General features: G+C 45.4%; 1 protein-coding gene across 1 annotated transcript; it reads left to right on the forward strand.

Moving 5' to 3' along the window:
• The first annotated feature begins 662 nt into the window (after positions 1 to 662).
• Positions 663 to 20382, forward strand: SCTR (secretin receptor). The gene is made up of 13 exons (XM_010151929.1): positions 663 to 707; positions 4375 to 4501; positions 8576 to 8686; positions 12133 to 12236; positions 12540 to 12637; positions 13701 to 13833; positions 15043 to 15196; positions 15287 to 15347; positions 15882 to 15951; positions 18632 to 18723; positions 18819 to 18957; positions 19139 to 19180; positions 20201 to 20382. The coding sequence occupies exons 1-13, from the start codon at positions 663 to 665 to the stop codon at positions 20375 to 20377; spliced, it is 1353 nt and encodes a 450-aa protein (XP_010150231.1). The 3' UTR covers positions 20378 to 20382.
• Positions 20383 to 22217: the final 1835 nt, after the last annotated feature.

The raw sequence follows: 22217 nt of genomic DNA on the forward strand, positions 1-22217 counted from the left end.
GCCTACCCAGACCTGAGGTTGCCTTCAGCTCCGGCAGCTGTGCTCGCAGGGGCTTGGTGGGAGGCATGGGCAGCCAGCTCTCCCGCAGCAGGCTCCCAAGGATGTGTGCTCGCTGCGGGAGGCATGTGCAGAGCTGTCGAGAGCAGAAGCAGTGCAGGCAGCCTGAATCTCATTCCTCCAACCCTGTTTCTCAGCAGGGCACTTATTTCAGGACTGTATTTCCTCTTGATTGATTAGCTCTGCCGTTGTGGGGCTGACATCTGACACGGGAGTCCTGCTTGGTCCCTTATCATGGGAGCATGAGGAATGATCATTCCCCAGCGACACCCGCCGATAACAGTGAATAATAGCCTGGAAGGAAGGCAGGCGATAGTCGGAACATGCTCAGCGGAGGTGCTGTTATTCTTGGGACAGGAGGCATCTGTAGAGGAGGAGGAGAGTTTGGAGGGTGGAAAGGGGTGGGGGTCCTGTCATTGCTGATGCTTTCTAGGGCTCAGCAGCTGGAGAGCAGCATTGGCTAAGGATGGTCAAAGCTGGGAAGGAAAAAAAGCAAGGAGGGAAAGGAATGAAGTGAAAGGAGCTAGGAGCCACGCTGGAGAGCATACAGACAGCCCAGTGACCTCTGGTGTGTGAGGGATGAAGGAAACAGACTGTGATTGACGATGTGGACCATCTGGGTGATCACCTTCTGGATTTCAACTGCCCTGGTAGGTGCTTAGAGCTATTTATTCCCAATTGCATTGAATCATGTGTTGTCTGAGTAAGTGCACCTCTATTCCATGAAGTCGTGGGGTCTTTGTTTAAAAAGGTCTGTGTAGAATCTAGGATTTTTAAAAAATTTATTCCTGCTTCTGCTGCTTCCTGTACTAATTGACAGTGGCCAGATGGCTAAATGGTGGATGCCTCAGTTTCCCCAGCTATATAACACAGCAGTGTTATGAACCTGCTTTCGTAAACACGGCAGGTTCCGTGATGAAGGAGAAAATATTTGATGTCATTTAGAGAAGCTTTGCTGATTTACACCATCAAGCAATCCCCTAAGGGGTAACGCCTCCCTTGACTCAGATTGAAGGCAAGCACAGTGATGTTTGACCCACGAAGTTTGGTTTCTTTCTCTTAGCTTTATCCCTTCACTGGGAATTCAGGTGGCAGATTGTCACTGCTGAGCTCTGGGCGCTCAGACCAAGCGGGAAGGACAGCTGAACCTGGGCTGTCATCTCCAGGTGCTGCTCCACTTATTCAAATTTGGAAGCATATAGATCAAGAATTAATTATGTCCGTCCTGGGTGTGAGAAGTTGGGAAAGGATGAAACTCTCAGCAAATGTAAAAAAACCCTCACTGTTTCATTGCAACTAATGGGCAAATCAATCTTTTTGTCCCAGCAGGGGATTTGGTTCAAACTCTGAGAAAACCTGTGCTCTGCTTGGACATTTTAATTGCAGAATGAATGCAGTCTGAAAACTTTTTTTGCCTTTTGATCATCTTCCACAATAAAAACAGTGACTGAGATAGTTTTCTTGTCATTTTGGTTTGTTATTCTTAGGTATTACCTGAAGGACTCTGTAAATAGATGTCATTGCTCAGGATGCCACTGAGACTATCTCCTTCCACTTGTTCTCTTTCTAATCTTTCAAAATACCCATTTTGATTTTTGCCAGGCATCTTCTGTTCTCCTTTAAATCCTCTCATTAAACTAAACCCATTTACTTTCAAACCAGACGTCTGTGAATACTGTGGCTGCAAATATTACTTATATTAAATAGTGTTTAGATCCATTCGTTTTGCAGGTTAAAACCTGTTGTTGGCTGTTGCTATCCATACCACAAACTGCAGCCTTCTGCCCGTTCTGGACAACTAGTTACCACAGCAGTTTGGAATGGTTTTGGTATCTTATATTTTTTTTAAATGAAATATGAGGATATCTTGACTCCTCACCAAAATCTGACGGGAGCTGGGAGCTGTTTCAGTGAACTGTTTAGGAAGAGACAAACCGCGAGTAGAGGAGCCCATTGTCCTCCTCAATTTCAAGGCACAGGGGCAGGCTGCTTGTTCCCAGTTGCAGACGGTGAACAGGAGCGAGACTGGGCACGGTCGGCAGCAGAGTGGGGTTATCTGGCACTGGTAAGGGAAGCGGGATTTTGTGTTGCTCAGCAAACAGCCGCGCTGGACCTGCGATGGCCCCGCTCACACCCAGCCTGCCCCATCGGATGCCAGCGTTGGCAAAGACCAACCAAGGGACAGCAATTGTAGAAAACAAGGTCTTTAAACCAGCACCTGGAGGGTTTCTGTTTTCTCTGGGTTTAAAATCGTTTCCTGCACGTCTGTTACCAGGCAGTGGTATCTATCTGACCAGAAGAATAGGGTGGACATCGCTTGGAAGGGCAAAATAGTGATTGTAAAGCATTAACTACACCATATTCGTGCTTGAGCAACACATTTCATGGAAGAAAATAATGCTGTATCAGATCAAGGTGGTCTTCACAGCCGAATGTGCTAAACGCGTGTGGCCTAGCCCAAAAGAAAGAATTTAGGACTTAAATCTCTTTCTAGAGCAAAAGCTTTCTTAGGACCTACATTTCTTAAAAGAAAACGGTGCCCACAGGATGTGAGGACCTATTTAGGATGAAGGATTTTCCTGTTTCTGAGATGGCTACTAAAGTGATTGCTAGCATTTGCTTTTACATGTGTTTGGCATCGTCTTGACCGACCCGCATGCAAACCAGGCTGGTTCTGTTGGCCACTTCAAATGCTCAGCAATAATATTGTTTTTTCACATATTTTCAAGGCAACTTTTGGACAGAGACTACAGCAGAAGTATATTGTAGGTCTTAACTGTCACATTTTTACATGAGAGCTCTGAAAATGTACTGAATGACTTTACTATTGGTAATCAAATAGATAACAATAGAGAGTGATAAATAATGGACATTTAAAAAATCTGTCAACATTTAGAAATCATCAAATTCAGCCTTCAGATAACAAATGAAACCAGTAAATGAAATTACATTTCTTCAGACATGTTACTCCATTTCTAATTTTTTCAAAGACTAAATGGATTTTTTTTTTTTTTTGCCCCAAATATTACATGGATTAAAAAGACATTTAAATCCTGGCATGAGAGGGTAGTTTATGTCATCTGAACTCTTTGTATGTGTAATTCCAGAAAATTCATTACATTATGCAAAACCAAATGGCTTTTAGTTTCTTTTATTTCATGATGCACAAGGACAAAGGAGAAAGATGCTGAAGTTAAACACAACAGACCAATTAGATGAGGCACGACACACTGCTGCAAAGATCAAACTTTGTTCAGAAATACAATACCCAGAATACTTCCAGCTGAAATTAGTGGGAATATAATCGTTGACGTCTGTTAGCCTAAAATTTAATTGTAGAAAAGTAATAGTTCTCATTAGAAGGTTTTCAGTGATCATTCTCTCTCCTAAATCTAATCTGTAAGTGATCAAGAATGTTACAAGATTGATTAAATTGAGGAGTAATATGATGCTGCCGGGTTAAATTTTTCATGCACAAAGTACATAAAAAAATTCTGATACTTTTCAAGTAATACATCCTGATGACTTGCTTTTAATCTCTTAAGTATGTGTGGGTGCATATATATGCATATATTTATATATATATATGTACACATAAGTTCCATAGTGGGAATTTATACAGATTTTTGGGCTTGTTTTTAAAGGAGGAATTACCTAATTTGTTATAATGGGAACCCACTTATATTCAGCATTTTTATCGTAAAAAATAATAGAAACTGCTACAATAATAGAAATGGGAAAAGTACTTTTTTACTGCAAGACATAACAACTGGGACCTTTTCCTGCAGATCAGTCTGTAATGATTTTTAATATGTGCCATTGTAATGGTCAGTAGCTGTTTTGTACATTCATTTTGGTACAGCTACATATAACATGAACTGCACTTTTAATTGCTACATCAGGACTGAGTTAAGACTAAGGCATATGATTTAACATTGCTGGGGTGAGTAATTAATTCTCTATTGCTCTAGGAGGGTCCATCAACACCCTGGATGTTGCTGCAGTCTTTTGGAAGAGCATCCTGCTCATGTACTTAATTTAGCAGAATAGCACATTCATTTTTCTCAATAACAGTAATGTCAGCAAAAGGGAGAAGGCAGAAACTCAGTCTGTGCTTGCCTGCTGCTACTATAAAAAAGCAGACTTAATTAGGAAAATGGACTGGATTTCAAGGAACTTGACTGTATTTCCAGGAAATATTGCCCACAATCAATTGATAGGGCTCCATGAGGAATGTCAGCGTAAGAAGGGTAAATCCTTTCAAGAGGATGTAAGATTTAAAAGGAAAAGTGATTCCACTGCTTTTAAAATTTGCAGATCAGAGCTGTCCCACCTGTCTGTGACCTCCTGAGCGTCCTTAAAAAGGAGGAAGAAAACTGTGCTGAGACTCTCTCCCTGGAAGCCAAGAACGGAACGTCCAATACCGATCTGCTCCTGGGCTCAGGTAAAGGCTGAATGAATGTGCTCAAGAAAAACTGCTCTCAAGTGAGCTGGGTGGCCTTAAAATCAGATACCCCCACGTCCTTTCCCATGGAAGGCATGCACCTTGTAAGTGTCTCTCATTTAGGAGCAGAAAACCAGGTAAGATCTGTTATAAGGCTCTGAGAGTGGAATTCTGAATTCTGATCTTACTGTGACAGCGAGGGTCGTAGGAGCCGTCTAACCCATCTGCTCAACTGCAATCCTCACAACTAGGGAGCACAGCAGCAAGAAAATCATGCAAATTGCAGAGGATTTGGAGTTCTTCTTATCTTGGACAAGGATATTTTTATAAAGTCAGCCCAGTAAGTGCAAATTTACTTAACTGTATTTGCCAACCAAAATCAATACAGGCAGCCAGCATTTATATCATGTGGCCTGAAGCTTCATGTTGCTTCCTCTTTGCTCTAATTTACTGACACGTAACAAGAGTTCCTGCATTTCAGAGAGGATTTATCATCATATAAGGGAGTTTTTTGGCCTGGGAAGGTCTTGTGGTACTGAGTCCTCATCATGTAGACAGCTCTCCTTTCACCACTGAGCAAGTGTGTTCATGTGCAAGGAGTCTCAAAGAGATTGCTACAAGCAATTTTTGAAGCTTGCCCATGAACTGAGTGTTAGCTCCCCCAGGCAGCAGCTGAGCCAGAGTATGTTGGACGGAGACAACAGATGTGTCTATTTTTTTGTGCATAACCAGCCACTAAGGATGGGTTTGTGTCATTCACAGCATCTTGCCAACTGAACTGTTTCTGGGTGACTCTTATGGACCATGACATGGCAAGGTCCTCTCCAGTGTGGAAGGTGAAGGAACTCCCTTGAGATGTGCTGTGTGCAAGGTGTCCTGGCCAGAGATAATCTACTGTGTGGAGGAAGAGTTAAGGCTTTTTCTTAGTTTCAAAGCCTTCCTCTCTAGCAGAGGGTGTTGGAGACACAGAGCTGTTTCACTATGACGGGGCCTGAAGGCAGGACTCAGAGGGAAGATCTATTGCCTGGTTCCTTAGCATGTCTAGCCTTTTCTCTGTCTGCTTTACCCCTGTGAGCCTTGCAGGCTGATGGGTGTGAGCACAGCTTTGGCGCATTTCCACCACGTAGCACTGACAGGGTACCTGTGGCAGGTTGCCAGATGCCCCAAAATACAGATCTGTCTCACTGCATATAAGAAGTTTGATGATATAAATAAATCACTATTATTTGTTTCCTTCCCTGGTGCCCTTCACTGAAGAGGAAGGCTGGTTTGACAACCTGTTTTTCTGCTTTAATCCTGTGACATGGCTCTAACATTGAGCTCTGCATTTCCTCTGCTCCAGAGCTCCGAAGATGCAAACAAGTTGAACTTCACAAGACTGTGCAGGCGGGGACCAGCGCTGGCATTAGCAGCCAGTGTCATTTTACAGAGGGGCTCATTTTATCTCAGTCAGGTAGTAGCTCCTCAGCAGAGACTTAATCTAGGTTTAAGTTGGACTGAATCTTCAAAATTCCCCTGAGGCTTTTTGTTACTGTAAATTTTTTAACAGGATAATCCTACCCTCTGCGCCACTCTCCCCAAACCTAGAGAGAAAGAAAAGTAGAGGATTGTGTTAAACTTTTGAGAAAGCATTTCCAATGGCTGTCAATATTTCTCTTGTAATTCTGCAAGTCAGATCAATCAAGGCATACTGCTGTGGGCGCTGGGCTACCCGTGCAGCAGAAAGCCTTAAACTGAAAGTGGCCAGAGTGACTAATCCCCTCTCTGTCTCTGTAACTGTGCAAACATACCTCCTGGCAGTGAAGCTCCAGAGAAATAAACAGGAGTAAGATACACATCTTTCCCCAAGTATTGGTTTCTGAAGACAGAGACCAGGAATTTCCTTCTGCTGGTCTTCACTCGAGGAGGGTTTCTTAACTCGGTAAATTATGGAGTAAGGCTTTTATTCTGGGGAATATTTGCTTGTATTCTGCAAACACCTCCAGCCTTTGATTATCTGCACGTATGAGGTCTGTGCGGAGAAATTCCCATACAGGGACTTCAGTTTGAAGAAGAGAGAAACAAAGCTCTGGGTATCCAGAGGAGGCTCTTTAGGTAGGTAGGGGCAGGTGGCACTGGCTTTGCCCCCCGAGAGCTGGCGAGAAGCCCTCCTGCAGGACAAATGGCTTAGCTGGGGTTTGTTTTCTCCTCCCAGGAGGAGACCGTCCCAACAGGTTTTTCTGTGCTCTCAGTCTGATTTGGGGGCTTTATGCCAGTGGTGTTGGCATGAAGGTTTGATAGCCCAAATACTGCAGCAGATATTTACAGCTGGGAGTAAATATCACCCAAGGTGATGTTCCGTTTGCAACTGAGTTATTGCTTTGAAGTAAATGGTTACCAAGTCATACAAACGTTGGCACGGGGAGGACACCAGAGCTGAGATGCCCTGGCTGTTGAAAGCTCTGTATTTCCAGGCACTAGGACTGCTGTGCAGGAGGAAATCAATACGTTTCTGGAAATGTAAATACTTTTGTCAGGCTACTGGAGGCTGGCCTTATGAAGCACAAAGCATTTGAGGAGAGAGCTCAGTGCTTCCTTGCCTCTGCTTTCAGTCAGCGTGCAGGGCATTCGGCACATGCCAGGACCCACCAGGCATAGGGTGGTCCTGGCATGCTCCAGTGGCCTCTCTTTTCCCTCTCACGTTACAAAACCCACAGGGGACATTTTGCTAAAACCAATGACACTGAGCAGGGGCAAAAGAGAACCATCCTGAATGATTTCAGCCTAAAAAGAAGAGAAGAGCAAAACACAAAAACCAGAATTATAGTTTCTCTGTGGCACAAGGAGCATCAGCTGCAGGTCTTCTCTATTAATACCCTGCGCTGGAGGACAAAATTCATCCATGCCAGCTTCAAGAACCTAAGAAAGATGCTGACCCACCTCCATTGACCATTGTCTGCCTGTGCAGCTGGAAAAGCCCACTTCACACCCTGCCTGTAGGAGGGGACCACAGCCCATCCTTAATACAAGCAGCTCCAGCACCTTGTTGAGGGAAATGGGGTGCATGTGGGCAGTGTTGGTCGGGTCCTGCAGCTGGTGGAGGCCTCAGGTGGCGGAAGGTGCAGGGAGGGCAACTGAGCCACAGGCTCACGCCTGCAGAGAGCCCAGTATAACTCCAGGTTCCATGGCTGCCCTGAGACAGGTCCTCCAACAGGCTTGTCACATGGTCAGAGGACTGGCCTTGGAAAGAACCACAGATGGGCAGGTTTTGCCTCAATATTGGTGTGTGTCCATGTTTTTCCCTGGCCTGAAAATGTGATGACCTTCCCTTAAGAGTCTCACGGACTGACAGAGCTTGGCAAAGTTTTGCCCTCCTGCAGCAAAGCCGTTGAGACCCACAGCTAAGCCCAGCGAGGGGTCTGTTGGTGTCATCCACTCCAGCACAGTCTTGGCATAACGAAAGGGACAAACAAGCAGAGGAGTATTTATTACAAGGATGACATTGATACTGTTCCTCTCTGCCTTTTTCTCCGTATCATTCTGAAGCTGTTTAAACTCCTAGTCAAGTTGTATCTTTTTCTGTTTACAAAGAGATTGCATAAGGAAAACATCGGTGTGACTCAAAGTGGAAACTTTTGAAAAGACTGGAAAGTGAGCTAAAAAATTCACATCTGGTTTCCTTCATCTTTCCAGGGCCATTCAATAGTTACAAAGAAGACAGATGGGTAGCCAAGGGACTGATGCAAAGTTCACAGTGGCCCCAGTTGCTCTTTGGCCAGTAGAGACCAGTGGAATAGAGGACCAGAATGGGCTGGACCTGGAGCTTTGCTGGGGCTGGTTTGAAGCAAGCAGGTCCTGTTCTGTCCAATCCAGGTCTTGACAGGCCTCAGCAGGACTTGCTGTCCCTCATCCAGCTTGTTTTTCAGCGTACTGACCATCTTTGTTCCCATAGATGCCTTGGTCCTTGGGAGACATTGCATGATGCTTCATTGCTTGGAGATGTTTCATAGTGTTTCATTGTTTGGAGAGGTTTCATGGTGTTTCATCACTGGGAGATGCTGCATGGCTTTTTGTGACTGCCCCCCCTCTCCCCAGGCAGATGTGCTGGAATGTGGGATAACATGAGCTGCTGGCCTTCATCCGTCGTGGGACAGACTGTCAATGTTCCCTGCCCTGAATTCTTCCAGATGCTGACTGGGAAAAAAGGTAACACTAAAAATTTTCTTGCTCAAGTGTTTTTTATTGTTATTTTATTTTTAAATGTGTTATTTACAAAGATGCCACTGTTGGGTCTGAACTTGAAGTAAAGTTGTGTCCCTGCTTCTTTTAAAGACCGATCGCCACTTAGCAGCTCCATTTCTAACACTAATCTAAACATGGGAAAGCCTGGAATTAAAGTAGTAAGGTGGTTTAAGTGTTTATTTTTCCCAGCCAGGTCGAGAAAAGTGCAGGAAGTAAATGCTGTCCTGAAAAGCAGTTTTTTAGTATGGTTTCTTAAGGGAGTTTCCCCCACTCAGGCTCTGTGTTTATGTATTTCCGACTATCTTTCCCCTTCTAATAAGTCTTAGATCCAGTGGTGGATCTCAGCTGAGCTTCACAGGGACAAAACTTCACACAGCCTCACATTCATACAAGTTTTGGCCAACCAGCCAGCCAGGCAGGGGGAAAAAAATCCCTTCCATCAAGAGGAAATCTGTACTGGGCGTTCATCCTTTGGCTGTGGCAGGCTCCACACAAGTGGCACGAATTCATGGGAACTCAGGCTCACCAAAAATCTTACTCAAAAGGAGATGAGCTCAAGCAACGTTTGTTGTCCTTTCTCTGAGAAATCTAAGCTAGAAATGAAGTGAAATTTATTCCCAATATACTACAGCAATCATCAGCCATTAAGTAGGAGTTTCTTCCTGCCTTCTGTTCAATCCTACTCTTCAGCAACGTCCAAGAAATGTGCTTACGTTTCTCTTTAGTGAGTTAATGATTCAAATCGGAAAAAAAAATAGGACACGGATTAACGAGGTCCAGTACTTACAGAAAAGCAGACAGATTCGTTTTATGGAGGGAGGAACAGGAGAAAAAGTATTAGATTGTCTAATAAATATTAAATTAATCAGAGGAGAAGCACTTAGTGCTCTTTAAATAAAAACAGACATGGGCCATTCAGATTAAAATAAATACTGTGCTACACAAACAGTAGCTTCCCATCGAATCCTATAATCTGGTTTAAAGGCAGAGGATAAATTACACAAAGGCACAGATCGCTGAAGAAATAATCTGTCTGGCATTCGCTCACAAATCTTTAGCATAGCGACACCAGCCCTTAAACGCATTAAATGAAATCCCTGCTGCTATAGCCACTAGAGGGAACTGCTCCCTGCCTCTGGCCTTCCTACCGGGGAGGAAAACAGGAATTTGTACATCCAAAGGTCATAATTACATCTCAAATGTGCATTGCATTATCTTGGAGATAGTCTAACAGCTTTAAACTTTAGTTGCCCTCCTTATCCAGAAGCAGGGAGCTGAACCACTTCTGATAAGCAATAATCAGAGTGACAGTGTTCAAACCAGAAACCCAAGACACAGTCCATTGACATTTGCATCTTATTTCGGTCTCTGCATCCGGCATTCTGGGTCAAAGGCAGCAATAGTTTGTTCTCATTCTCATAGCCACATTCTTTGATTTTACACTGCAGTTGGCTTGTGACTCACGCGGTTAATTCCTGCTACAGTTGTCCTGTTTGAAGCAATTTTGCAAAAGAAAAACACAGATCTGTTTGCTTGGAAGAAAAAAAACAAACCCACTAAAACAAAAAACCCAAGAAAAAGCAGAAGTTTTCTCTCCTCGCCACTTACAAAGCAGATGGGCAGCCACAAATACCAAAGACCCATATGTTAAGGGACGCAGATAGCTCTGAGCTCTGACCAAACCTTGGTTTCCGTGCCGCTGAGTTTTGTGCTGACATCTAGACTTGCTTTTGCAGCTCAGACTGTCTGGCCCCTTCCCGCATAACAGACCAAGGAAACAAAAATAACCTGGAACCACGTAACCGAAGTTCACATCCAGACCTGAACATTGTGTCTCAAGCAAGACATGAGAAAAGGTGTGACACCACTGGGGATTCAGAGGCAGAGGAGAAGGCCGTGTCGGCTGGCCATTCATGGCCATCCCTTTAGCCAGTGTTCCCCCTTGCCTGGCCAACTCCAAAAACCTCCGGGGCACCAGCAAGCACCAAGCATCGATCGTTAGACAGACTGCAGACATTGAATCTGCTCCAAGCAGGGCATGCTGCAGTTTGCCCAGTGTGTGTGTCACCCATAAACAAGTAGCATTTTTAAATCTGTGCTCACATCCATCAGTATAATATGCCCTGCATTATCTGGCATGCTTTGCATATAACGCAATTGCATGCACACATCAACACGGAACTTCACCTCTTCTTGTCTCATCTGCTTTGACATCCTCAGGCAAAAATCTTTTACAGGCAAGCTTACAAGCACAATGCTCTGCTCTAAGTACGTGTGTCAATACCTGAAGCTGAAGTAGAGAATCTGTCATCATACCACGCCCTTGCTGAGTGCCAAGGCAGGTGGGGAGAACTGTTTGGGAGAGCTGTTTCTCTCTCTCCTGTTGTTGCTGTGCTGCAGCAGGGTATAGAAAAGGGTATATAGAAAGCAAGCCTGGCCCTTCCGAAGAAGCCAGGCTGGAACAAGATGTTCGTAAAAGCATCAGAATAATAGTCTGATATTGACACACCCAGAGCTCTTCCCACTTGGAGATCTTGGCGTGTTTGCTGTGCCTTGCAGTTTTACAGAGGTTAGTTCAAATCAAGTGCAGACATGCTGTCAGGTCACCAGAACTAGCCCAGAAGTAGCAGGAGCCCTGACTCTGTCCTGGCAATCCCAGCAGGGCTCCAAAGAACAAAACCCAGTGCGAAACACTGCTGCATATGCACCTCCCTCCATTCCCTCAGCACTGCAGGAACTGGGTGCCCTGGAGTCCCATGGCTCAGTGTGTGGGCAAAAATCTGAAAATGCCTCTTTTTCTCCACTGACTAGAAAGATACAGTGGGACTTAAGCATTTAGCTTTCAGAAGTCTTTAGGCGAATCCCATCCTAGCCTTTCATTTGCAAGTAAGCAAGGAAATCAACAGTCTAAGATAATGCCCAGACCTGGCTGTGAGGAAAAGCCTTTTAGTTTTAATTTCCATCTCACCAAATATCTGTGACCATCTAAAATTTTGTGTTCTCTTCAGACCATGACAAACCACAGTAAAGAGGTGGGAGCATACAGGGAAGTATCAGGTTTGCATAGGTTATGAAGCCATGATTGAACAAGTCATGCGTTTGCTGATCTTGGAATACTGGCCAAGAAACACCAGATGTACCAAACATGATTATTTATGTTGCAATGAATAAAAACACATCCATCACAGTCATCCCTGAGATGGCAAACAACATTATGACCCAGACAAGTACACTGGACAAGTATCAACATCATTAGCTCAGCTGCATTTCACCTCCAGCTATGCAGAGTGCACTGCCTGGGGGGGAAGTAGTCTCTTTGCTCTTGGAGCAGTCCTATAAGGGAAACAAAGATATAGTTGGAAATGATCACACCTGATTTTGTCTTTTTTGTTGTTGTTGTTACTGCACAGGTTTTGTCTACAGAAACTGTACGAGTGAGGGGTGGTCAGACCCATACCCGAGACCAGATATCGCTTGTGGCTACAACGTCAATGACACGACCAACGAGGCAAGAGTGAGTCAGAGTGCCTGTGGGCCCAAATCTGCTCCTCTGGGGCCCTGGGGAGGAACAGGTTAAGGACAGGATGATGTTGTGATTTAACTCGGGGTGGGGGCGGTGGTGGGTGGTCGTTCCTGGTGTTTTTCAGCATAAATGCTTCCTCCAAATGATCAGAATGGGTTGCTCAAGGTAAAACTTCAGTAGCTGATTTTACCAGAAAATGTATTTGTTAAATGGGAGGAGACACCTCTCTGTTGGTGTGAGCTGATTTCTAACGGACAGTCAGAGGTAAAGATGTGAACATATGTTTTCCTGCAGCGTTCCTATTTCATGACTCTGAAGACCATGTACACTATCGGATACTGCACCTCCCTCGTGACGCTGATGATAGCCCTAGCCGTCCTGGTCTCTTTTAGGTGAGGAGAAGCAACCCTGGTTTGCATTCCACCAGGAATTCTGGTCGTTTCAGCTGACACAGATCCTCCTGGCTTTTAGGGCAAGTTAAAAATCAAAGTATTGCTGAAAACATTCACAGAAATCAGTGACAAAAAAGATCTCCAAGTCTTGTCTCCCAGAAAATGTCGGGGCTGCTCCTCATATTGTGCTCTCCTGTCCTTTCCAAAATGTAGCTGGATGCATTTTGCAGACTGGTGGTTGCAGCACCTCCCTGCTGACGTCTTTCCGTGATTTCAGTGTCCCTCGAGCACAGTGTCTTTCCCTGTGCTGTTCTTTTCCCCACTTGAGACCGTGGTTAAAACTTTGCTCTAAGTGCTGCTGCGCTGACTTCTGGGAAGGTGTTTCAGGTTTACAGCAGTGACCTGATAGTCGGTTTATCTTCACGCATCCTTATAACCTGGAATTTGTACTTTGCTGCTTATTCAGTGAAATTAATTCCCCTGACAGCATGTGTCTGGGAGGCACCTCCGGGCAAAAAGGAACCCCAACTGCTTTGCAAACACGTCTTCAGGTTGCACAGTCTCCAGATCCAGCTTATGTGGAGGTTTAATATAGAAAACATTGCAGGCACAAGTGCACTGTGCAGGCAAACCAAATAAATCCGCCCAGGTGTGGATAAACACCTTGGGTTCGTGTTACTCCAGAAAGGAGGGAGCGAGGCTACACTAAGCATATTGACATGAAATGGCAATTCTTCCGGCAACGTTCAGCTTGTTTTAGTACCTGAGTGGAGTAAATGTGACTTTAGCTTTTTAAGGTCTTCTCTAAGATACTTCTCTTGGGAAACATATTAGTCTTCCTTTCACAGACAGAAAAACAGTGTTCTTAATTTCACAGAATCACACAATGGTGTGGGTTGGAAGGGACCTTAAAGATCATCTAGTTCCAACCCCCCTGCCATGGGCAGTTTATTTAATTTGTCAGTTTAGCATTAATAAGGATTGAAACCTCCTGTTTACAGCCACAAGCTACCCACGTTGGCTAGTGATGTAATTTCACAGGATCTCTCTCTTTTTGTAACAGAAGACTACGCTGTACGAGGAACTACATCCACATGCATCTCTTCACATCGTTCATTTTGCGAGCCTCGTCCAACTTCATTAAGGACGCCGTTTTGTTTTCCTCCGAAGACACAAGTTACTGTGGGGCATACACGGTAACCCTCAGCCTTCCAGCTTGCCCCGTGCCTCAGTTTCCCAGCAGGATCCCTAGCAGTAGTTAGTGTGCAGTGAAGGAAATGTCCATCCCAGCATTCTATTCAGGACGTGGGGTTGTGGGAGAAGAGAGGCATGCGTTGTCCCTTGTCCATCACTTGTGGTGGTTGTATTAGGATGAGATTTCCCTGTTTGGGAATATTCTGCCTGGGTAAGGGAGGTGTGAGGATGCAAAAGCAGCCCAGGCTGGAGCGTACGCACAGAAACCCGGGTGCAGTTCCTCCTGTCTATAGATGCCTTTACGAGTATTGGAGCAGGGGCCATCCAGGTCAGTTTGAAGTAGGCACCTGCATTCCTTACGTCGATTGCACTGACTAGATGTTCACGTAAGACACCAGGAGTCCAGCACATTGACCCTGAAATGCCTAAACAGGGGTGTCTGAGGCTGTGAACAGAGGGTACACCAGCAGGGTGAAGGTTCTAACATGGATTTTAGATCCTGGTAGACAGGACTGGTAGTAAAAGTATGAGAACAGATTAAATACTGCTGACTTACACTGTGGTGTGAGACCTGGTAGTAAGATATGGGTTTGCACCCAGAGAGCCTGGAAAAGGAACCTCCTAAGTCTTGAACTGTTCTTTTTCTTTTTACTGGCAGAAAAATATCATGAAAATTGCAGGGGGGGTGGTGGTGTGAGCACTGGAGGTGATGTACAATGCCTTAAACCAAAAGATGAGAATTAGGGAGGGAAACAGACAGACAAAAAAAGGGGGTGGTGGTGTTTTTTGGTTTACTCCCCCGGTTTTGCTGGATTTTTATTGCTGAACAAGAACATCTTGAGCAAATTTTAACTTGTCTTTATCGACCCTTTTTCATAGAAAAAAAGACTGGCCAGTACATTCATGTGCTTCTCTGAGGTGATATTATTTCCGCTGACAATGACAAGGTGGTAATAGTGAAACTCCTGTAACTGAGACAGTAACCCAAACCCTTGTGTCCATGATACCTTTGGTTCTTGCTAGCGAGGCAGGTGGTTAATGCATTTACGAGATCCAGCCCTGCTTTCCTGTCATATGAACGCCTGTCTCAAGGCCACCCGTTTAGTCCCCGAATTGCTATAAAATCTCTGTTTGCCCAGATTCGTTTACAGCTGGCTCTGCTAGAAGGTAGATGCAAACCCAGGCAGAAGCTAATTATCCTCTCTCCTTAGGCTGGCTGTAAGCTCACCATGGTCTTCTTCCAGTATTGCATCATGTCTAACTACAGCTGGCTCCTCGTGGAGGGACTGTACCTCCACACTCTCCTGGTTATTTCTTTCTTCTTGGAAAGGAAGTTCCTCTGGCGGTTCATCGCCCTTGGATGGGGTACTGGTCCTCCTTTCAGTAAGAATAATGTGGGTTTGTTTGGCCTTTGGGATGGATCTGTGGAGCAGTAACTTGTTTTTCCGATCACAGGTGCCCCAACCGTCTTCGTGGCCGCATGGGCGACTGCTAGGCAACTGCATGAAAATATTGGGTAGGTTGTGGGGGGCGGGAGGGAAGGTGGCACGCCGGGGGAAGCATGCAGCCCCCACGGAGGCAGCTCCACGGGGTCCTGCTCGTTCCTAACCACCGGCAGCCACGCCAACCAACCACCTCCCTGCTGTGGTGCAAGCTGTCCGAGCGTGGGTGGGAGTAGAAGTCCAGCTGAACAACCTGAGAAAGAGCCTCAAATTTTGTTTGAGCATTTTCAAGGGTAGGAGGTAGCCTGCAAGTATGAATTCAGCCCACAATGTTCTCAAACATCTGTATTTGACTTTCTGATCAGAGAAACCTTTCTCTTTTCCCTTCCAAAATTTTGAACAGTGGTTCTGCTGTAAGGGCAGGCTATACCTTTGTCCCATGCAGGTGGACAGTTTTCTGTTGGAAATGTTGTGCAGCTATGTGAGACCAGGAAATGAATTTCATAGAAGAAGAGAATAGGGACCTATCTGAAGTGCAAAACAGACTAAAGCTCTTTGAAAGGACACCAGTGTTTGCATAACTGACTGCACCTCTTCTATTTTTACAGGTGTTGGGACATTAACACTAATGCCAATACCTGGTGGATCATTAGAGGCCCTGTAGTTTTGTCTATTTTTGTAAGTCTTTTCTGGGACAAGCTGATTCAAACTGTATTTTCAAATATTGTGAAGTCAGAGATCATCTACTCAACACGCTTGAGAAGTGTGTTAATGAACTGATCTTAGCCATGTGCCTGAACTGGTGAGACACATGAATTACTGCTTAAGCAACTTCTGCTCAGCAGATAATGCCCTGAAGCTAAGTTCACAAGGCAAGCTAGAGTGTCCTCCCGAGAAGCAAGGGCTTGAAGAAGATCAGGTTTCCACATCCTGTTGATTTCACATGAACTTGGCTGGCTTGTGAAAGCTTGTTTTGGACTGTTCCAAGGAAGGCTCTGGAGAAGTGAAGTGGCTGTATGTTTCAGCACAATCGCCTTTGTCTCTCCCGGTCAATGCTCCTCTCAGCAAAGCCAAAACCAACTTGCCTTACATGACCATTAGCTTTTGTTTTCAGCGATGAAAGCAGCCCACAGGCTGCACGCACCATATGTTATTGGACTGCAATTATAGTCTTACGGCACTAAAATAAGGCATAGGCATTGAAACTCAGCACGAACCTGCCTGGTACGAGGCAGTAGCAATGTCAAGAACAGTTTGGTACATACAATACTCAGCACCTATGGTCTGATCATTTGCTGGTGCTCACCTTCAGAGCCTTAGGTACCAAGGGGCTGGAGCTGCTCCTTGGAGATGATAGTTATTCTGCCCAGCGCAGATGCTTTGGGGCAGACCACTCTGCAAAGGTCTATCTGAAGCCCTAGTACAGAGACACACAAACTGCTAGTTACCCTCAAGTAACCCGCTGACACTCCAAGTGAGAACCCAAGAGCTGGCTGAGGTTTTTGTGTTGCCAGTAGGAGCCATTATGTTTGCAAAACACAAACTGCAACACTCGCACACTCCCTTGGAAATCCAAGCAGCAGAGATGGTGGGTTAAAGTTCTGCTCCCGTTCACCACTGAGCAATCCTTCGCTCCCACAAGACCAGTAGAAGACCACACAAAAGATTCAGAATCAACTTAAGGTGGCCACAGCATTTATTTTTCTTCACAAAACAACCCTTACGCTCCAGGACCCACTCAGCAATATTTAAATGCCAAGGCCCAGGCATTCTGCAAGGCAAAACCCACAATCTTAATTTATCTTTTGAAGGGCACCACCCATTAATCCCTTCCAAATTTCCTCAAAATCCTGATCACATCTAGCTTAGCCATTTAAGGCAGGAGCCGCCTGCATGGATCTGCCTGTTTACCTAAAAGAGGGTTTTCTCAAGCCCATAGCCCCAAACAAACAGCCAGCTCTTCAGAATTCACATCTAATCTCTCTAGTCTTCATGGAATTCGCAGTTCAAAGGGCAGAAAATCAACACCGATAAACTCCTTTGTGCTCCTAGGCTAACATTCATTGCTGTGTGCCCGGGGGCAATCCCTCCCAGGAGGAATCCCACCGTCCCCCCTTCCCCAGTCGTTTTCATCAGCAAAAAGTTCTGCTCACCTGACACTGCTCATTCCTGGTCTAGTGGGTTAGAAAATCCAGAATCCCCAGACCTGAGCCTCCTTTCCCTCCCAACTACCCACAGATATTTCAGTCTTTCCTTCCTGTTTTCCACCCCTAGTTCCTTCCAGTTCTGCTCCCCTCCTCACCCTTTCCCAACTCCCGGAACTTCCAGACCTCTCCAGACACCCTCAGCAGCCCAGTCCACACAGCCACAGTTGTGCCCTCTTCATCCAATAATTTGGGGAACCTGGGCACATCCTGGGTCTGTTCCATCTACGGTAGACCCTCTTCACTTAGGGAAACCCACCCTCTCGGAGCCCTGCTCGCCCTCCCAAGGCACGTACAAGCCACCCTGAGGAGGATGCACGCTGCGATGGTGTTCCCGGGTTTAGGGACCGGTCACGAGCCCGCCGCAGTGCAGGGTGTTGCAAGAGGGCAGTGGGTGCAGGTCAGCGGGCTGTGTGGGTGCAGGGGGTGTCGGAGCCCTGATGCACAGGGCAGATAAAACCAAGGTTGCTCCCCGGTGCCACACGGTGACAGTGGGAGAAAGGCATGACTCCCACTCTTTGCCTGAGGGTCAAACAAGCAGCAACAGCTATTGCTTCACCTTACCCAAACTGAACAGCACATCAGCATTTTTATCTGATTTCCACCCTTAGAGAGGGGGAAAATGCACAAGGAAGAACTCCAGTGTAGACTCTCTCCTATCCAGGAGTAGTCGACCCTACTACTTTGCCTCCATCATCCCAAACCGCGCTGTGCCTTTTGGTAGGGAACAAACAGCATTTGCAATCCCAAGCAGTAGCTCCAGTGCTGCCCCTTTGCTGGCTTCCAAAGTGGGGCCAGGCTGTCTGAACCCCACAGCCAGAAGGGATCCTGCTGATAGGTCCGGTCTCCCTGCCCTTTGGTGATTTGCCTGGATAATAAGCCCTGATCATCCCCATAACTAATGCTGCAGTAAAGTGGGAGGGAAAACAGCCAGCACCCAAGCCCAGGGTGGCCGGGCAGGCTGGACAAGCAGGGACAGAGACTGGGGTAGGGACAGGGACATGGGCAGGCCAGCCTCAGCCCCTCTATTCTGCCAGTTCAGCCAAAACACCCTAAACTGGCTCTGCTGATACCTGGCAGTTACCTAAGTCGTTACCCAGCATTTGTGAGTTGTTTGGGGTTTATATTCATGTCCTTCCTTTTGTTTTTTCCAGATTAATTTCATTCTTTTTGTCAACATTTTAAGAATCTTGATGAGGAAGCTCAGCTTGCCTGAAGGACGGAGCAGCGATTTCAACCAATACAAGTAGGTCCTTTACATTGTGACTTTATGCCCCGCGAGCCCACCCCAGCTCCTCTTGCTCCTTCTACACCAGCTTTCCCTCTTGTTTCCGTTCTCAGGAGACTTGCAAAGTCAACTCTTCTCCTCATCCCTCTCTTTGGGGTCCACTACATCATTTTTGCTTTTTTCCCTGAAGACGCAAGCAGCGGCACAATGGAAATCCAGTTGTTTTTTGAATTGGCTCTTGGATCATTCCAGGTAACGCTTGACAAGTATTATTTCATTAAAATAAGAAAAAGAGGTATGTTTTATAACTCTCAACTGAGCAGAGTCCCAAGGCAAAAACCAAGCTGCCTCATTTCCCTTGAGATGCCTCATTCCCATTCAGAAGCCAAAACTGCAGTTCCAGTTCTGTGACCACAGTTCTTTTATCTTTCAGGGCTTTGTCGTGGCTGTACTTTATTGTTTTCTTAATGGTGAGGTGAGTTTTGTGTATATAACATTCTTTTTTATTGCTCAAGCATGCTTCATTGATCAGTAGGATATGTTCTCCAATGAATTACACGTTTTATCGGAGGGTTTACTTCCCAGCTTCCCAACGTCATTCGTGAAATACCTCCTAGACTTGGTGAGCCTAAGTAATTGTACGCCAGATGCAAACTTCACCTCTCAACTGTTGCAGCCCTTCCATAAATCAGACAGCAGTATTACTGTCTGGGAGGGTGGGAGTACCATCCTGCACGCCGTCTGGCTGACAATTCAACTGGTTCTGATATATAGTGCTATTATCTGTCAACCCATGGCTATTTTCTTTTTTGCTTGATCCTTGGGAAGGTATTTATCAAAAGCTGTATCCAGTCCAAGTTTATCAGGACTCTCATAAGGTAAAGCTTTCGGAAGAGGGAACGTTTCCTTTGTAGTCGTATAACTCCCAGGCTTCTGGGCTAGAATTTGCCTTCTGCAATGCTGCTGCTGGTAGAAGTGGGGGGTGGAACATTATCCAAACCTGGGAGATCCTGAGGTTATTGAAAGGATAAAAAGAAAATCATTGGTGCCTAAGGTTGGAAGAAAAAGTCACTTTGAAATGGAGGAGGGGGTTGAACTCCTTTGATCCTTTAACAGGGTTCAGAAAAAGTTGTTTTGAAAAGAAAATCTGCATTTTTTTTTACCTTAGAGTGCCAAAATGTCCCATTTTTATAACTAAAATAAAAATATTGGAGAAATCTAAACCAAACAAACACTAAGGCCAACTAGACTCTGACCTGTTTCACCTGCAATTAAATAGAAAAACAGGTTAACAGAACATCGTGTGGCTGCCACAGTACCACTAGAAGTGACAAGAAACAAGCCCTACCCTAACCCCTTAAACCGGGGGTTAAATAAACAGATCCAAACCTTGGCAAAGGTAACCCGCTCCCCTTTTCCTGTTACACTGCTCTCCGCAGTGCAGGGCTCCAAGATAAACCAGCTGAACTAAGTATTTTGTGACCTTTCTACCTAGGTTCAGCTGGAAGTTCAGCGAAAATGGAGGCAGTGGCATTTAAGAAAACACTTGCGTCAGCACCTCAGCACCTCGGCGAGTAACGGGGGAAGCTGCTTAACGCAAGAGATTCAGATGGTGCGGTCGAGCCCACCGGAGCACAGGAGAGCAACCCTCCAAAGATCAAGCGTGCTTTAACTCTGAGCGCCTGGAGGGTACCTCCATGCTCAGATACGCACGGTTAAGTCCCACGGACCGTGCTGGGAGTCTTGTGTGCGTATCCGAAAGCTGGACTTGGCTGTAGATCAACGGTTCTTGAAGCACATCTGCTCATTCATATCCTGTGTAGCATCACGGTTATTTTGAAGGCAAATTGGGCCAAAAAAGTTATGCTCTTCCTTGGGTTTCTGGCCACAGTCATTTTTCTTTCCACACCAATAGTTTTCAGCTGCTATTTCTACCTTAAACATGACCTTTCATTTTCCATGTGTCTCTCCCATGTGTTCCAGGCTAAGCCAGGCCAGTGAGCATTAGATGTACTCTATTTCTTCTGCTGTTGAAGCTGGGAGGACATTCAGTTTTGTACAACGAAGGTTACATACCATCCTTTAACACCGACTGTGGGTTTGAAATGCAAAATTAATTCATCCCTAAAATTTACCAAGATTCAAAGTCATTCTGTTGTGGTGATGGATGATGGACACTGTGAACTTAAAGCAGGCTTTTTGCATATCTGTTGTTCCTGTGTTTTCCAGTGACAGTTTCAGACAGTTTTCTTCCTTCACCTCTTCTAACAGTGGAGACCTGGGAAATAACAGTGCTCCAACTTGGTTCTTCATGTCTTTTTGAAATGGTAAAAAGAGTTATTACAGCCTATTCTAAGGGTGGCCAAGGAAACTTTAGTAAGATGGATCTTTCCTATTGGGTCTGTACCTCTGGGACATTGCTGAGGGAAGCAATGAGAGCCCTTGAGACATTTAAAACTCAGTTGAACTGGGCAGTACAAGGTATCTTGTGAAAAACACCATCAGAGTGGCTGGCAAAAATCTCTTTGGAGTCTGTGGTCACTCAGACTGCTGAAATCTGCAAGAGTGCGCGCTGTAATACGCTGTCACAAGGTATCTGAGCTTCTATTGCAGCTTTATGTTCTTAAGGATAAAAATGTTAAGCAAATTTCCCTGGATTGAGCAGGAAAGGGATAAAAGAATCCACCCAACAAATGCAATCAAGCCTCCTACTTGATTTTGTATCTGCATTTCCCCAGTTGAGGCAATCCTTGCCTGCTTTTCTTCAAGGGCAAAGATGACTGAACAGAAAAGCAAGCGGCCTTTATCACACTTCTCCCTCCTCCCGATCACCTCCAAGACATTGGCAAAACATGCGTGTGTGGTATGTCAAATGCTGAGGAGCGGCATTCCCCAACCGCTCTGCCAAAACTGCTCCAACAAGCTTTTATTCACACCAAAGCATCTTGGTAGACTGCTGCCACTTCACCAGAAGGCAGACATGCAGAGGAATTCAAAGGATACTTTCAAAGTGAAATTACCTGTGCAGAAGAAAGTTTTTGAGTGCTTTTAGCACTGTTTCAAATCCTAAGATTCAGGAAAAATGTTGTTTTTTCTCTGCCGCTGACTTACCCAAGGCAAGCAGAGCCTCCAGCCTTCTCATGGGTTCACTCTGTCCCAGTGCACTTAGCAAGTCAGATACTTCTGAAAAGATACAACCATTAGCCTAATTTTCTCTCTGGCCTACAAATAAGACCAAGAAGAGCAAAACAACTTGTATGTTCCCTGTCTGAGAATTAAACATTTATCAGTCAGGCCAAAGCAACAGTTTGTTTTAAATGCAAGTGTCTTCTTCCTGCATAAATGAAGAATTATAGATTCAGAGATACGGAAACACGTAATTAGTTAGATCTGATGCAATTATTGGCCCCGCACAAGCCAGTGTAGGCACATAGTTGGGACCAGCACCAATGGCACACGACTGGATAGAGCCCCAGCTGAACGTGAAACCTATTTGTACAGCAGTCCTGCTG

This window comes from Eurypyga helias, unplaced genomic scaffold, assembly GCF_000690775.1.
Source record: "Eurypyga helias isolate BGI_N326 unplaced genomic scaffold, ASM69077v1 scaffold24785, whole genome shotgun sequence".
Lineage (NCBI taxonomy): Eukaryota > Metazoa > Chordata > Aves > Eurypygiformes > Eurypygidae > Eurypyga > Eurypyga helias.